A 17,197-nucleotide genomic window follows, 5' to 3' on the forward strand; every position below is an offset into this window, starting at 1 on the left:
AGGCCCAGTCTTCCTTAGGGAAGCTGGGATCTGGGAGAAGAAATAGCGTAGTAGTGATTGTTAGGGCAGTACTCCAGGATGCCAAAGAGCCCCTTTCAGAATGATGGTGGCCATGGAGTCTGGGAGTGGTAGAGACCTATGCCCCAGGTTCCTGTGAGCCAGATGCCATATGCAGTCCCCTCTGTGTGCTGTGTGTGCTAGGACAGTCCCGGATACCTCTGGGGAAGAGTTATGGAAACCCAGGCTGTCTTTACAATGTGACTCTGTGGTCAACAGTGCATGGGAAGAAAATGATGGGTGTGTTGCACAGATCTGTAATCCTGGCACTTCAGAGGCGGGGAAGGGAGGTCTGCTGCAAGGTCAAGACCAGCTAGGGTTATACAGTGAGAACTTGACTCAAGAATAAATAAAGAAATAAAAGGAAAGGAAAGGAAAGGGAGGGGGGAGAGAGAGAGAGAGAGAGAGAGAGAGAGAGAGAGAGAGAGAGAGAGAGAGAGAGAGAGAGAGAGAGAGAGATATTCTATCTGTATTCCAAACTGAGTAGGTGGGTCTGGGGTGATATTCATAGGCAGGAGGGGAGGTCCACAGGCCCAGAGCAAGAGGCTGTGCCAGCAAACACCACTGCCCACAGTGCTACCAGAAGTAGCACTCTCAAATGCAACCCACGGCGGGGGGGGGGGGGGGGCAGGGGGAGAGAAGTGTACCCGAGAGTTGGGTCACCCTGGGTGACGTGAATGGCACTTTTGTGTCCCTCCAAGAAGGACCACCAGAAGGGCAGTGACAACACAGTCAGGGGCCCGACACTGCTCTTCATCTGTGCTGATCAGCCACCCCCAGCCAGCACCAGGGAGATCTAGATGGCTCACCATGAAGATTGTGACCAGGATGCCTCTGGAACAACCCCATCCCCCACCGCCCCTCCATCCCTGTGTAGCAGTCTGGCACCCTGTCTAGACCGAGCTGGGGCCATTGGGGTGACTACCCTTAAGTGGGTACCGGGTAACGTGTGGTATCTGGTCTGTTCTGAGATGAGTGAGAAAGCCCAGTGTTTTCAGTTAGTTCTAATGCTAGTGAGGAGAAAAAAGAAGAGAGAGAAGCTGCACGTGAACGCTTCGGCTGGAAGCTGAGTAAAAACAAAACCCGAGGAAGCAAGGAACTGCTGCCATCTGGTGGGAATCTTGAGGAGTGCTGGGGAATTGAATGGGCTGGCGGCTGGGCTCCTTACCTGGTCTTTTCTTTCTTTCTTTCCTTCCTTCCTTCCTTCCTTCCTTCCTTCCTTCCTTCCATCTACTCCACAGCCGTTTTAAAGGAATTCACATTCTGCTTATAGGCTATTTTCACTTCCATTAAACCAATATGTTTTTATTGCTGCATTAATCAAACCTGTGATATCCATGCACAGGCTTGTGTGTATGTACATATTTGTGTATGTTTTTTATCTACTTGGTATAGAGGTGAGGACGCATAAGACGTCTTGTCTAACGCTGTTATTTCTCTTTTACCTTCACATTCCTATTTATTTTACCTTCATTTAAAAAATCAGCCTTTTTTTTTTAAACGGTTGTTTATATTGTGGGCAGGAGTGTCGCTGTGCACACGTGGAGGTCGGAGGACACCTTGCTGGAGTCTGTTCTCTCTCTCACCATGTGAGCCCCAGGGGTAGAACTCACCTCATTAGTCTCAGAGGCAGGAGCTTCTGCCCACCGAGCCCCTGCCCTTCCCTCCATTCTGAGAGAGCTCACACTGCCACAAAAGCCGAGGTTGGTAGCTTTTGTCCAGTCCTTTGAAGATGTCACTCCAGTCTTCTTCCTGGCTTTCTTCCCAACAAGAAATGGTCCTTAACTTCTTTGTTTCCGATGCACATTCTGGGCTTTTTGTTGTTACTTTGTGTATGTGTGCATGTGCGTAGGTGTGCTCACATGCATTTCTGTGTGTGCATGTGCGTGCACAGGTATGTTGGTGTGCATGCATATGTATGCATGAACATGTGTGTGCACCTGTGTGTGCATTCATGTGTGTGTGCATGTGTGCATCCCTGTTTGTATGTGTGCCTGTGTGTCCATATATGTGTGTATTGTACATATGTATGTGATGTGTGTGCTTGTGTACATGCCTGTGTATGTGTGCCTGTGGGTGCATGTATGTGTGTGTTGTATATATGTATGTGATGTGTGCATTTGTGTACATGTATGTTGTGTGTGTGGAATGTGTGTACTTATGCATGATGGAGGCCAGCAGTTGGCATTGCGTGTCTTCCTTCATCTCTCTCCATCTTTATTTTTGAGACAATGTCTCTCATGGACTTGGTGAGACTGCCTAATGATAGCAGAGGAGCCTGCTCTACCTCCCAGCACTGGGATTACACATGCGCAGTCACACTCAGCTTTAATGTGTGTGGCAGGCTTAAATTCAAATCTTAATGCTTGCCTGGCAAGCACTTTGCCAACCAAGCCATTTCCCCAGCATGCTGATTTGTTTTTCATGTTCAACTTTTACGATTTGGAAGCTGAGTAGCCTTTTAGAAAAGATCAACTTTACATCTTTATGTCATCTCTATGCTAATAATTATCATGGACTCCTAAATTTATAGGTTGAGATGAATTGATCCAATGCTCTTGGATCAATGTATTGACTACTTTCTCAATGGGAAACTTAGCATATTTTACCTCCAGACTCCTCCAAGTTATTATTTATATTTATTCCAAAAACTACTTTTAAAATGTTTGCATTTCTCTGTAATTGTGACATTAGACTTGGCCGTCATTTAAATTGCTCACTAACCTGTTTTAATTTCTTGGGTGTTTATATTGATTTCTCAGTCATGTGAGTCCCAATGGCAGGTGTTCATAGGTGGCCCTGGGACCCATGTCTAGACATGTCTTATGTTTTTCCTCATTCATGACCAACTGCCTGTGTCCTTCCTTAAAACATGGTAGATATTTTAGTCAAAGGTTGCAGTAAGATGCTGGTCGCCCTTTGCTCCTCCCTTGCACTGGACACGCCCCTTCATGCTTTCTATTTCTAGTGAACAGGAGGATCTGCTCCCCTTTCTGTTTCCTTCTAGTAACTGCAGGGAAACACGAGGAGAAGGGGGCTATCCCCATCCTTAGGTATTTTTTAAAATTCTAATTTATTATAATTTATTCAGATTACACCCCAAATGTTATCCCCTCACTTGTATCTTCCCATTCCCACCCTCCCGCCCTCTTCTGCCCTATTCCCCTCCCCTAGTAAACCACGTGTGTGTGTGTGTGTGTGTGTGTGTGTGTGTGTGTGTGTGTATGTAGTTTGGAGGTTGACATCAGGCCTATTCCTTAATCACTTTCCACCTTATTTTTGAGCCATCACCTCTCACTGAACCTGGAGCTTAGATTCAGCTAGACCGGCTGGCCAGCAAGGCCCAGCAGTGTATCTCCTACTTCCCAGGGCTTGGGTGACGGCACACCCGCCTTTGCTAGTGGTCTAATGTAGTCCTCCACTCTGGCCTTCACACCTGCAAGTGCAGGACCAGCTGTCTCTGCTGCTCCTCATCTCATCTTCACCTGCACAGTCTTTGCAGCTGTGTCAGAGCCACCTAGCCTCTCTCTCCTCGGAGGCCACTGTTTCACAGCCTCCCCTCCCCCACCACAGCTCAGCAATACACCTGTTCATCTTCCTGTGTTAAAGTAAGATTAAAGTTCTCGGTGCGGATTTCCATACATTACCCCCCCTCTAATGTCCACCTCCCCAGGAGGTCCCCACGTAGCCGACAGAGATGGGTCACACACATTGGGAAGCCAAGCACATCTGGTTTACTAGGGTAAGATCTGCAGGTGAAATAACAGCACACACACACACAGAAACCCACGGGCAGAGTCCACCCCAAACACAGTCAGACACCAAAGCAGCAAAAGGCCTTTGGAAAGTTCTCATGAAAAATCAAAGGGCAACTTTGTCGCTCGTAGATTCAAACAGAAAACCATATAAAACCAACCCATAAATATATATATATATTATATATGTATATATTATAGATATAAAATTGCAAAATAAAACCCAAGAGCCTAACCATCCAACGGCATATCAGTGGCTCAATGTGTTAGCATACAGAAAGGCAGAACCATTGGTGGGGATGGTGTGTGACCTTGGGGGAGAGTGGCATATCAGAGCACAGAGTATGACATGGAACCCCTCTTAGAAACCTCACAATACTAGGAGAAGCCAAACACAGACAGCCTATATACAAGGGAAGACAGTGAGTCACACTCTGGTGTGACGATTGTCAGACAGACATTTCACCAAAACCACCCACAGCATTACTTACAAAACACTGCACTCCCTGGTCAGCCTGGGTTCCTATGACCCTGCACCCCATGGGTCCCGTTAGGTACCTGCTTCATCCATTCTGCCCAACCTCTTCTCTGAGAGGGAGGACCCTGGGACACATCACTTGCAGCAGTTCAAATAATTTACAGACAGGACAATCTTGTGGTATGAGCCAATGCACCCACTGGCGCAAGGCAGCAGTAAAATGAGGGTCTTTGGCCTTCCCCAAACATATGGCCATGATATAAGGGTCTGTGATGTTTCCCAAGTGTGACCCCCCGCCCCTGGTTTAGGTCCAACTGCCACCCTGGTTCCTATTAAAGGGGCCTTCACAAGATATACAGGCTGGTTTGCTGGAGAGGAGATGAGTTCAGATCCTTCTCTTCATCCCTTGAGCTCTGCCGATGTCATCTCTACCCAAAAGATGAGGGAAGAACCCGCAGGATGCAGCCCCGCCCAGGTGCATGGGGCAGGCAGGATGAGGGAGGAGGCGAGGACCTGACCTCTATGGAAGACTCTGCCTTCTGAGGCTCGCCTGTGCCTGAGCTCTCTCAGCATCAAGGGCCTCCTATATCTCCAGCCCTAATTTCTCAAACTGATGACCCGATTTGTGGGAGAAACTTGAAGACAAGTGGCACAAAAGCCGATTTGGCAGAACTCTAATGTCACCCACACGTGAATGAGGCAGAACGGGACTTCCATCCTTTCTAGGGACACCCAAATACTGAGTCCTGTTCATTGTTACCATGGAAAGAAGCCCGCCCTTGGCAGGGCGCTGTCAGTGCAGAGACAGCAAGTGAGAGGCGCTTTGTCCAATGAAGGGCATCCCACCGGGTGAGATCCCCACAGACTTCTGGACAAGGTGGCTTCCTCAGTGAGGGGCAGCTGGGCGCCTTGAGAATACAGCCTCTCATTTCTGACAGGAAGAGCACCACATCCTGGTTCTATAGGGCTCTGGGAAGTAATCACAGCACAGTGGGCATTCTGGGGTGCAGAGCATCAACGTACCTCTTCACATTGAAAAAAGGATGTGTACACACACACTAAAATGGATGTGTCTCATGAATTGCAGTTGTCTCTGGATCCTTCCTTCTCGTGTTAAATCACCCATTTCTAGCATGCATTCCTATGACATTTTAAGCTGTGAGGTGCCCTGTCCTTTCCATAGGAGTGGAGAGCAGTTATCTGGCCTCACCCTCAGTCCTCAGACTTTGTGAGTTATATAGGGTCTTAGAGAGTTCAGCTGGACACAGTGATAAGAAACAATGTAAGAAGCTCCAGGGCCTCACTGGCTACAGTTGTTGGCAGCTACACCAAGAGCCAGGGTTGTTTGTGGAGCCACATGTGTAAGCCAAGGGACGAGTGTTTCAATAGTCCCGTTTGTCTATCAAGAGCTCCTGACGTTTGGCCTAGAAGTAAGACATAAAATTCACTCTTACGAAAAGGCCCAGCACCCTGGCCTATAGAGGGCCATGTCCTGTCCCTAAGCAAGCTTGGACTTCCTGACCAAGTCCAAACTTAGGTCTTAACCATTCACACTCTCAGGAGCGAACGGTTCTTTCAGATCCATCCCAGCATTTCTGCTCATGTCACCATAAGGCCGGGTGTCTGCCATCTTGCCATCCCACAGGGGCTGGGTTCAGGCACTGTCTTGATGAGTGGTTGGATGGCTCAGAGCAGTGCCTTGCAATGGGGACTGTGAGAGACCTGAGGTCCTCGTCCATAGCCCTCACATCCCCTGTCCACGGAGGAAGGATTTCACAGTCATTACCAAGTGTCAGCTGGCTCTTCTCATGGCTTAACAGGGACCAGACCTTGGGTCAGCTGCAAAGAGCCCAGATTCAGACTGGGGTGCAGAACATCTCTGGGCAGGGTTTTGGGGTCTTTTTTTTCCAGTTTTGGGGGATGGTCACACAGAATGGGTGGCCCTCAAAGATCACAACTGCTCCCAGCGTATGACACCACAGGAGCCAGGATTGCCTCTCTCCCTGCACTACTCTACTGCGTGTGGGAACAGGCTGAGAAGCCGGTTCACTTTCTGATCAGCTGGCTGTGCAGTAGCATCAGTTCAACCGTCCTCCCCTTCTCTGCAGTAAGTGCAGTGGCTCGGCAAGAAACAAGCCAGTGACCGCTAAAGCCTGAGCTTACAAAAACCCCTCCTCACCAGTTGAACTTTGAGCCAGGCAAAGAAATGTCCTGCCTCGGCGGCACAGCCTCGGCGGCACAGCCGTGTCTACAGCCCACAGAGCCGTGCCGTCACATCCCTTATTCACAAGGGAAGAAGGAAATTGACAAAATGTCTCTATGCTTCTACTATGATCTCATCCCAAAGCAAAATAGGGCCTGAGGCTGGGAACCCAGCGTTATTATCTCAGTTAACCCCTTTTCAGCTGTTTTCATCGTGCAGTGGGTGAGAACACAGAGTGTGAGGCGAGCCAATGGTCTTACCCATACACCCTCGCTCAGCCACCAAAGGAACTCTATAAAACTTTTCTATTTATGATTCTACCCTAATTAACTGTCCTCAGTGTCCAGGACATGGTAAAATTCAGATCTCTCACACTGTCTACAAGTGTCCTTACAACCCAGCCTGCCCCCGCCGCCCCCCTCTCCGGGATGTGAACCACTTCCTGTCACCTTTTACATAATGCTCGGGAAATACTGAGTGGCCCGGAAGGACACGGTGTGGAGTTCCAAGCTCTCACGTCTGTCTGTCTCTGCTAACTTTCTTTTTCCTAAAAGTTTCTCTCCGTTTTAAAAAACCTAGTTCAGCCATCAGTTTTCCAGATGGCTTCCCTGTGCCCATCCCCAGGACGATTGGATGTCCCGGGCTATCTGTGGACCCTTCCTGCCCTGTAATTTGTCTGCCTGCCTCACATGCTTACAGATGAGCGTTTTCTGAATGCTCAAGGAATGAACAGAGGCTGGATATGAGCTGAACACGTGGCCTTGACCCTAGGGACACCACTCCAGCAAAGCTCTGACATGTTAGCCTCCACAAGCTTCTCTGTTACAAACGGAATAAAGAGAACAGATTGGACAGCGGCAGCAGACCTCATCTCTCAGCACCAGCTCACACAGATGCCACCTCTGTGCGATCGACTCCTCTCATGTGTTTTAAAATGCCTGACACAAGTAGATGCTTAATGAAGATTAAGAGAGAATGAATGAACAAATGCAAAATCTTATTTTTAAGAAGGCATCTCCTACAGAAGCATAGGAACCTCTGAGCATTTGCATACAGGGACACTGAGTTGTCTGCCATAAGACTTGACCCAACCAGAAAGCAGAGCAAAACTGGGGCCTGGGCAGCAGCCCCACATCTGCAGTAGGCTTTTGGCTCTGATTGAGAGACAGCCAACTGTGACGGGATTTCCTGCTTCAACCAGAGGGCCCAGTTTTCTGTTATCAGAGGCATAGACACTACCCACATTCACCAAGAGCTGACTGCACTACTGAGGGTGACAAACCGGTGGCTTCTCTATTTCATGTCAAGTGTTAACACTACCCAGCCAAGACCAGTCGCAGAGATGGCTAATGGGCTAAAGCCACTGCCCATTCTCCACAGCTAGGGAGAGGCAGGACTCAGCTCAGATGGACCTGGGTTCGAAGCCAGCCTTTAGATCCTGCCCAGCAAGTCAATTATTCCTGACGGGGTTCAGTTTCCTTACCATAAGCAGGGAGGAATGGAGTACCGAGAGGGCAGATGGTAAAGCCTGTACAATGTTTGTAGACACAAGTGTGCAAAGTGAAAAAAGATGATGAGTCAAGAAATTTCAAAAAATACCTTTACAAGAATCAGGACAGAAAAAGAGAAACACTCTTTGAAGACACTGTGCTTTAAGGAAGATGGATTGTCTCGGAGCCAGAAGTGTTCATTAACCAACACTACTCCTTGGGAGGATATGGAAAAAAACCCGTGTTGGCATTTAAAATAACAGCTCTGCCTATTGCCCAGCAGCCCCAGGATGCAAGAGAGTTACTGGGTTGTGAATATCAGCCATGCCTCTGAAAGTTGGTGAGAGAATTAGCCCCAAAGGACTCATTTCTGACTGCCTTCTGCTGGACCCTCCTGTGACTCAGAGTTGGGACCCAGACAGTCAAAGTCAAGGGCCAAGAGTAAGATGGTCTGTGGGCAAGGGCTCTTGGGCATGTGGGAAAGCCAAGGAACATCTGGCTGCCAGGCAGGAGTGAGGCAGGCACAGCCCTGCATAGCACGCAAAGCCAAAGTGGTCGCTGACCTACTCGCACAATGGATCCCAGCAGCTGATTTAGATTTCCCCATAATTTCTGCCCCAAGTAGGAGACTTTTTCTTATGCTACGGTTGGGTTTAGTTTCTCAGCCTGTGAGATGCACAAGTCAGATAGGTCAGACTCCTGGGCTCATAGACTGATGACCCCCTGCCCACACATCAGACTGACTTGGCTTGCCCCCTATCTGTTGGCTCTTGGATTCTTCTATCCATCTCTCAATGGGTTCCATGGAGAAAGCTCAGGGTTAGTGTTTGGGAAAGTGCAAGCTAAGCCATCAGCCTGGGGATCAAAGGTTAACTTCTATTGGGCGGGGAGAGACCGGTCAGTCTGCCTGGTTACTTTGAGCAGGGAGAAGGGACCCAAAATGGAAGAGAGAGGCATGGCTTCTTGCTGTGGAGGGAGACACCTCCATCAGCAGGAGGCAGGAGTCCTGGGAAGAGATGGAGCTTACTCAGAGGAAGCCTCGGCCAGTGAGCGTTCGTGATTGTGCCTGGTGTTTGGCCTTCCTGCCCTGGGCTCAGGTGGGCAGGCGGTGTCCTAACAACATAGGCAGCCCAGGACTAGGCAGTGTTGAACAGAGGGCAGACAGAGCATGACCATGGCAATCAGGAAGCTCAAATCTAGGGCGGCCTCTGCCGCCAGCTAATGGTGACTGTGGGCAAGACACCTGGTGGCTCTGGGAAGGCGGCTTTCAGCTCCCCTCTGAGTGGGATCCCAGGTCCTCCCCTACCCCTCTTTGGCCCTGTGCTCCAGGGATGGAGTTGGGAGAAGGAGGGTAAGGAAGGAGGGCAGGGGTGCGGCAGGACCCACTGAGCCACGGATCAGGATTCCACCTTCTCCTTCTTCTTGCTCTTCTTCAGGAAGGAGGGGGTTCGGAATTTCTTTTTCTTTTTGGAGGGCGACTTGGAGGGTGAACCCTCTGGGGACAAGGGGCCGCTGGTGACTGACTCGGTTTTGTCCTTGCCGCTGTCGCCGCCGTCAGTGTCTGCGTTGGTGGTCATCTGGCCCAGTCCTTTGCTCAGGGCCTCTTCCACGCTGGGCTCCTCCTCCTTCCCGTTCACCACCGCCTCTTCTGGTTTCTCCGGCTCAGGCTCCGTGGTGGCGTCGCCGCTGATTTCTGTTTTCTTGGCATCTAGGAAAAGACCAGAAGCCCCAGCCTGTAAGATCTCATGAAGGTGAGTGTTCAAGGGGTTCAACAGAAGCACTTCTAGGGGTGGATGTGCAGGCTGCCGTGGGGTGGGAGCAAGGGTCCTGTGACAGAGGAGGGACGGTGTTCTCGCCTCACCCCACCTGCCCTGAGGAACACCTACTGGGCAGGTGGTAACTCTGGGTTCTTGTCTACACATAGAAACAAGTGTTGACTTCTGAACACGCACTTAATGCAGAGTGAGTGAGGAGACACACCCAAGAGAGGAGAGCAGCTGGGGCCTGCACGTCACGGTCGTCTCAGTGGAGGCACCATGACAAGCAGCCCAGTTGCCCCAATCAGAACGAATCGCAGGTCTTCATGCCTACCCAGCAGCAGGGAACTTAAGGGGTAGCAAGGAGGGGGACCCAACATTTCCATAGAACCAATAGTCCAAGACGCCTTTCATTGCAGGGCTCAGGGCTCTACTCGGCCTGGGGATCCACAGGCCCCACACCCAAGGGCAGCATGCTCAGACCCCAGGCACTCAAGCCCCCAGCCGTCCCTTCTCCACAACTATGCAGGCTTTGCAACTCCTGTACGAGGAGGAGGTAGGGGAATACAATGCCACAGACTCTGAAACACAGAGTGCGACTTAAAGCTGTCTGGTTCCCTCCTTCCCGTTTCACAGCTCAGAGCGGAGAGCTGCACAGCACAGGCTCAGGTCTGGGCTTCGGCTTCCACATGCTCCCATGCCAGAGGTTGCGAGGCCTGCTAGTGTGTGTACAAGTGTATTGTGTATACCTAGCACAGCTGTGTGCTGTGTGAGCGATGAGCATCTGAGTGTGGTGTAGACTGTGCGTGTATGCGTTTATGTGCTGTGTGAGGTATATGCATGCGTACATGTGTGTGTGGTTTGTGTGCTTATGTGTGCGTATATGCATGTGTGCGTGTGCATGTGCTGTGTGAGCTGTATGTGTGTGTGTGTGTGTGTGTGTGTGTGTGTGTGTGTGTGTGGTTTGTGTGCATGTATGTGTGGCATAACAGTGGGTACCTTCAAGTGGGAGCATCACCATCAGGGTTGGCACATGCCCTGTTCTATGGGAAGGTGAACAGGAGGGGAAGGTGAAAGCATGCTGCAGAAGTCGGTGAAGGAAAGACCCTGGAGTCCACGGCGCAGAGGAGCTTTGTGAATGCGATCCGTGTGGATGGGGGTGGGTTTACGACAGAACAGGCTGGCTCAACAACGTGGAAAGAGCTTACAGCGAGAGGCCCTTCCTTCCGTCTCAATCTAGCCTGCCAAAGTTCTTTCTAGGCTCCCCTGGGAGTATTAGCGCAGGAGACGCGCTGCTGCCTCCTGTTTATCCGCTTTCCAGACTGGAGCCTGCCAAAATCTACGGTGCTGATCCCCACAGCCTGAGCGCCTGTCCCTTCACTTCCATGTGTACTCCCAGGGCTGTCACCTGGCAGTGCGCCTCAGTGCCATGGACCTGTCAGGCCATGGTCCTCTCTGTTCATGCTCCCCCCCCCCCCCCCCACCCCCGACACCTTCGACTTGGTCTCATCCATTGCTAGTCCCTCAGCCCTGGCCTGTGCTGTCTGGGGAAGGCCCCTCTCTCCTCTCTGTTCTGGAAACGTAACCTTATATAATAGGCCTGTTCAAGTGCTTGGCCTTCCTCAGTGTCTTTCCTGACCTCAGTCTCACCCCCAGGTAGAACTTATCATTCCATCCTTTCTGCATTCACCATAGAAACTTCTACCCCCAGCTGTGAGGCGATCACAGCTGTCTGTTAGAGCACATCCCACTGTAAACACAGAGAGGACGAGGCTGTGTGGTTATGTGCCCAGCCCCTGGAAGGTACCCAGGGAGTATCTGTGCAACCCACAGATGGCAGAGCGCGTGTGTGACTATTGAACATGGTAATTAAGTGCCTCGAACTCTGTCACCTCATATACCTCATCCCCGATCATGTCTGTCCCAGTGCATGGCTTCTAAGTTGGGCTGGAGCCACACATACAAACACACCCGCCCAAGTGCCACTATTTGCCCTCTGATATTCTCTCTCCCTCCCTCCCTCCCTCCCTCCCTCCCCCACCTCTCTCTCAGCATCTTGGTTCTCCAGACTCCCAATTTTTTGCAACTCCATCTCACTTGGGTGACATACTTTTTTTGTTGTTTTTTTGGTTTTTTGGTTTTTTGAGACAGGGTTTCTCTGTGTAGCCTTGGCTGCCCTGGACTCGATTTTTAGACCAGGCTGGCCTCGAACTCACAGCGATCTGCCTGCCTGCCTCTGCCTCCCGAGTGCAAGGATTAAAGGCGTGTGCCACCACCACCCAGCGAGTGACATACTTTAGACACATTTCTCAAACTCCAGCATGCCTTCTGTCCCCTAAGATGATTTCCACTGTCTGCTAGGGGGGCTCTGCTTTCTGCTCAATCTGTCATTTGTTGACCCCAGGGCACTGCCCATGTCTCTTCACCTACACCAATCAGGTGTACAGACCCAGACCCTGGTGTGTGTGCTGTCTTAAGAACACATTAAACAGGCCACGCCCATTGTACTCACCACCACAGGGACGGAGACCACTGGAGAGTTGGCTAGAGAGGTGGGGCAGCTACTGAGCACCTGGTGAACCCCACGGCTCCGAGAGCCAACTCCTCCCCCTGTGGGCAGCTCAGAAAATGAAGTTAAAAATTATCTTGGAGAGATCCCAAGAGATAGGTGCAGTGGAGCTCATGTTTGCTTGAGTGGGGGTGCTTGGAGGTGCTCAGGGAATAGGGGACACTTGGAGGATGTAGAAGGGACAGGGGCTGGAAAGTTCTGAGTTCTGTCTAAATGACCAGGAAACTGGGAGAGAAAACGGAGGAGTCAGGGGGAGTGGATGATTCAGGGCAAATCTGGGCACAGGGAACCTGGGGCCACTCCTAGACCCTGTGGGCTGGAGGTTGGGGGAGGGGGCACAGAGGCGCCCTGAACTCTGCCTTTCAGATCTGATTCCTTCCCACCCCACAGCCTCCAACCTCTGCCAGCAGCCCTGTGATGGTTCTGTGTTGATTTTGCTCAAGAGTTAAAGACTATCAGGCTAAGAACTGAGAAAACATCCTGGGTGTTTCTGGGAGAGATTAGTACTCAGTGTCAGAGATGAGTGGAGAACTACTTTATCAATGTGACCAGGTGGCAGCCAGCCGCAGCAGCAGGGGAAGGCAGAGCGCCCTCTCCTTGGGCTATGACATCTGTCTTCTGCCTTATCAAAGCTTCAGTCCTCAGACCCTCTGACTGGGGGAACGAAACGCCTAGATTCCCTGTTTGCAGCCCACAGACACTGTGGTGGGTATGCAGCCTCTATGGCCACATAAACCAATGCTCTCCCCTTCCGGATCCACACATGCTCCGTTGGCTCCAATTCTCTGGAAAGCCTCACTTCGGTCTCCCCCTTCCAGGAATATCCACTCCCCCCTCCTGGCTTCTACCCCAACACAGTCCACTCCACCCCGACCACCAGTCCAAGTACTTGTCTCCCCAAAGTTGGGCTCAATGACACTCTGTACAGCTTCCACTGAGACTAACAACAGCCTTGCCCTCCTCTAAGGGCACATTAGCACATGCTGCCTTTGTTCTCCATTCAGCGCTCTCTCCCTCCCACCTACCCACCCTCTCTCTCTCTCTCTCTCTCTCTCTCTCTCTCTCTCTCACTTTTCTGCAGACATCTCCCAGTCAGCAACAACAAGCTTGAGAATTTCTTTGAGCAAGGTCAGCTGCAGGTTCCGTACTGGGTACCTGGCCTCCCCTCACAGCTGGTAAGTCTGCGGAGGAGTTTGGACCTCATCTTTCCTCCCTGGGTAAGGCGCATGACTGCTGGCCTGTCCTGTCACTTAGGCAGTCACAGCAAGGGAGCTAAGAGAAGGGCCTGAAAGTGCGTTAGCTCAAGTCAGGGTCAACCAGACTAATCCTGACCTATATCCCAGGGCATGCAAGACGGGTGACTGCCATGCGTGGTTTACGTTTCCCTAATAAAAAGGATGCTCTTCCCCATTGCATGCAGAAGCCAAAGAAAGGTTTTAAAGGTTGGGGAAAAGTGTCATTCATGGTCAGTGCTGACACGGGGTTGGGGTACCATGCTGCACCAATCACAAAGGCCCACAAGGCACTCAGCGCCAAGCAGGAAGCAGGGGGCAGCAAGCAACTGCCTTCTGAGGCGCTCTGAGCAGAAGACAAACCAGCAGAGCTCGGCACCAGTTTCTGTCCTCATTTAAATTCCTGAATATCAAGGTCTGAAAGAATAATCCAGATTCAACTTGTGCAAATGCAGTTTTTCTCCATGTTAGGACCTGAAGCAGACAGTGGGCCACAAAGTGTGTGTGTGTGTGTGTGTGTGTGAACGTGTGTGTGTGCATGTGTGTGTGCCTCATGTGTTAGGCAAGTGCTCTACCACTCTCTAACTTCCTGTTTTTATCAAGCCATCAGGCCATTTTGATATAAAAGGACAATGGCTGCACAGTGGGACATTTGCATTGAGAATATGTTCCTTTCACCTGCTCACCTTGGCTGAGAATTAAAGTTCCCCTAAGTACCGGATATACTGCTGACATGTGGGAGAGCTCAGGCCCCAGAGTGCAGAGCCTCTAAGTGTGGACAGCTCTGTGGAGCCCTCGTTGTCCCCATGGCTTCCTATAGCACCCAGAATGCAGGGAAGTGCTGCAGAGCTGGGCTTCAGCCAAAGACCTAAGAAGGTCTAGAAACTTCTGCCTGACAGCTTTGGGAGACCTAAACCACCAATGATAAAGTCCAGTGACAGCAGTGGAAATGCAGAGAGACCACATGGAGAGAGAAAGGGTAGGAAGAGTGAGACACAGAGACAAAGACCAATCTAGCCACCCTAATGTCCCCAGTGAGCACTGCTTCTTCCTGTCCCTGCCAAGGTACCATCCATGAGTGTGCACCATCTTGGAACTCCTGGCCTAGGCATGCTCGTAGCTGGCTGTGGTCTTGGCTGATATCACACAGGGCTGAAGGCCCTCTGGGCTAAGCTCAGACAACTCCAGCTTAATCTACAGAACTGGCTTCCACTGTGGGCCACAGCTGGATAGTGATCTGATGCTACAGAACTAGTTTGCGCAAGTCTTGGAGGTTGACAGCATCAAGGTCTTGTAAGTTCTCACAAGTCAAAGAACACGGTGCATAATCAGAATGGATTTATGTGAGCACATTGCAAAATTGCTCATTTTTACCCTAACACACACACACACACACACACACACACACACACACACATACACACACACACACAGCTGATATCAGCTCTCTTCCTTGATGGATATCCATTTTATTTATTGAGTCAGTGTCTCTCAATTGAGCCCAGAGCTCATCAATTGGCTAGACTAACTAACCAGTTTGTCCTGGGGCTCCTCTGCCTCTGCCTCCTGAGTGCTGGGCTTCCAGGGACTGTCATGCCTGGCTGGAGTTCACATGTTTGTGCAGCAAGCACTTCTATTCACTGTGCTGTTTCCCTGCCCTCTGACGTGTTTTTGAGTGGCTTATATGAAGTAATGGATTAACCGGTGACCATGTGATGTGATACATGAGCTATGTCTTTGCAGCTCAGTCTATAGCCCTGGGTATTCCCCGGGGACCAGGGTGAGCAGGGATAACATCCGTGTGCACCTAGTCAAAGAGAAGGAAATGTCATGGTGAGCAGATGTGGAGAAGGAGACGTCAGGGAGGCAGGATGCAGATTCGGACTCAGCAGAAGAGCACCTGCAGCACAGTGACAGGTAGCTGGAGACAGTTACCCTCCATCAAACGGGGAAGACACATGCGGGAGCACAGCTACTGGGCAGGAGTCCAACCTGCCTGCCCCAAGGAGCCTGATCCAGGCCACCCAGCTCCACCACACTGCAGCTTACACCATCACCATGTTGTGTCAAGGTAGCTGTGCTTCTAGTTGTCTGTGGCACAGAACGCATCTTTAGAGAAAACTAGAACGCGTGTTATTCTATAACTCAAGCCAAGTTGGACCAAAGAGAGCGGGAACTCCGGCCACGGTGAGTGAGATGCCCCACGGTGGGTGAATGACTGTTGCGCTCCTCCACTCTTTCTGTTTTCTCCTCCTCTCAGGAACCGAATCTCCTGATTTGTCCCCTTTCTGCCAGGATCCCTTCTCAGGCTCTCCCTGCACTTCCTGCCTGTAGCCTACACAGGTGTGCCTGCAGCCTACACAGGTGTGCCTGTAGCCTACACAGGTGTGCCTGCAGCCTACACAGGTGTGCCTGTAGCCTACACAGGTGTGCCTGCAGCCTACACAGGTGTGCCTGTAGCCTACACAGGTGTGCCTGTAGCCTACACAGGTGTGCCTGCAGCCTACACAGGTGTGCCTGCAGCCTACACAGGTGTGCCTGCAGCCTACACAGGTGTGCCTGCAGCCTACACAGGTGTGCCGGTAGCCTACACAGGTGTGCCTGCAGCCTACACAGGTGTGCCTGCAGCCTACACAGGTGTGCCTGCAGCCTACACAGGTGTGCTAATGGACAGACATAGGCCAGGTCCTCTGCATGTCTCTAGGATGCATCTGGGGCCCTGGGAGAATCCAGGTCCTGCTCAAAGTTCTAGAAGAGGCTCCTTAGAGGAGTCAAAGCAGGGTTGATGATTAATTAATTCTTGCTGACCATGACCTCTCCTGCACTTCCCTACCCCTCTCTATGGGATTTGTTCCATGCGAGAGTGAGTGAGCATGAGTGTGTGAGTGTGTGAGTGTGTGTATGTGTGTGAGTGTGTGTATGTGTGTGTCCATGTCCTTTTCAGGAAGCCTAGTTCACGCATACAGCACAGGTGGAATTGGTCGTGGATTTTACATTTATGAAACATTCAAAGGCGGAGCTGTGAGCTGCAAGAAGAAAACCTTGGAGGAAACAGATTTCTTTTGAGAAGTTCCTCCCTGCTATTGCAAGTGCGAGGTGGGCTAGGGAGTGGCCTCTCTATACTTACTACAGAGACAAGTATTCAGACTCGGAGGAAAGTCCTTTGAAGGCACGGATGGGAAGAGAAGGGAAGACGTTGTGGACAGATTGACAACACACCACGGTGGGACATAATGAACACGCACAGCCAGTGGAGAGGTGGAGGGGGGCCATCTACTTGAAGAGCTGGTCTCAAGCAGATGGGTTTTCTCCAGCAAGGCTGGGCCTATATGCAAGGCGGTGGTTGGCTTGGGGAGGAAGCTCAGCGTGGAGGTGCTACCAGCATCACACAGGTGACCAGTCACCTAGGAAAGGGATCCTGCAGCCCAGCAGAGGCTAGTCTCTGGGTGGCAGGGTGCCCTATCTGGTGGAGTTTTTTTGGGGGAACCCAGTGGAACAGCATGGAGGTGGCATGGAACTCAACAGCATTGTCACAATGTATGTCTTAATTATAACTAGGTCCTGTGTTTAAATTATGCTCTGACTCCTTCAACGTATGCTGTCACCAATACTCCCCTTAGACACAGAACTGTAACAAGGGAAAAAGCATTAATAAT

At 50.9% G+C, this 17,197-nt stretch overlaps 1 protein-coding gene across 4 annotated transcripts in view; it reads right to left on the minus strand.

The window, feature by feature from the left end:
• Positions 1 to 3,768: 3,768 nt before the first annotated feature.
• The window catches only part of ADD2 (adducin 2), a 100,984-nt gene continuing 87,555 nt past the window's right edge, over positions 3,769 to 17,197 (minus strand). For all 4 annotated transcript variants that reach the window (XM_084765945.1, XM_084765947.1, XM_084765946.1 and 1 more), the window contains exon 16: positions 3,769 to 9,691. In XM_084765945.1, the coding sequence (XP_084622071.1) occupies positions 9,381 to 9,691 (311 nt within the window). In that variant the 3' untranslated portion in view covers positions 3,769 to 9,380. The remainder of the gene's footprint in view (positions 9,692 to 17,197) is intronic.

Source organism: Acomys minous (genome assembly GCF_964271855.1).
Source record: "Acomys minous genome assembly, chromosome: 17".
Lineage (NCBI taxonomy): Eukaryota > Metazoa > Chordata > Mammalia > Rodentia > Muridae > Acomys > Acomys minous.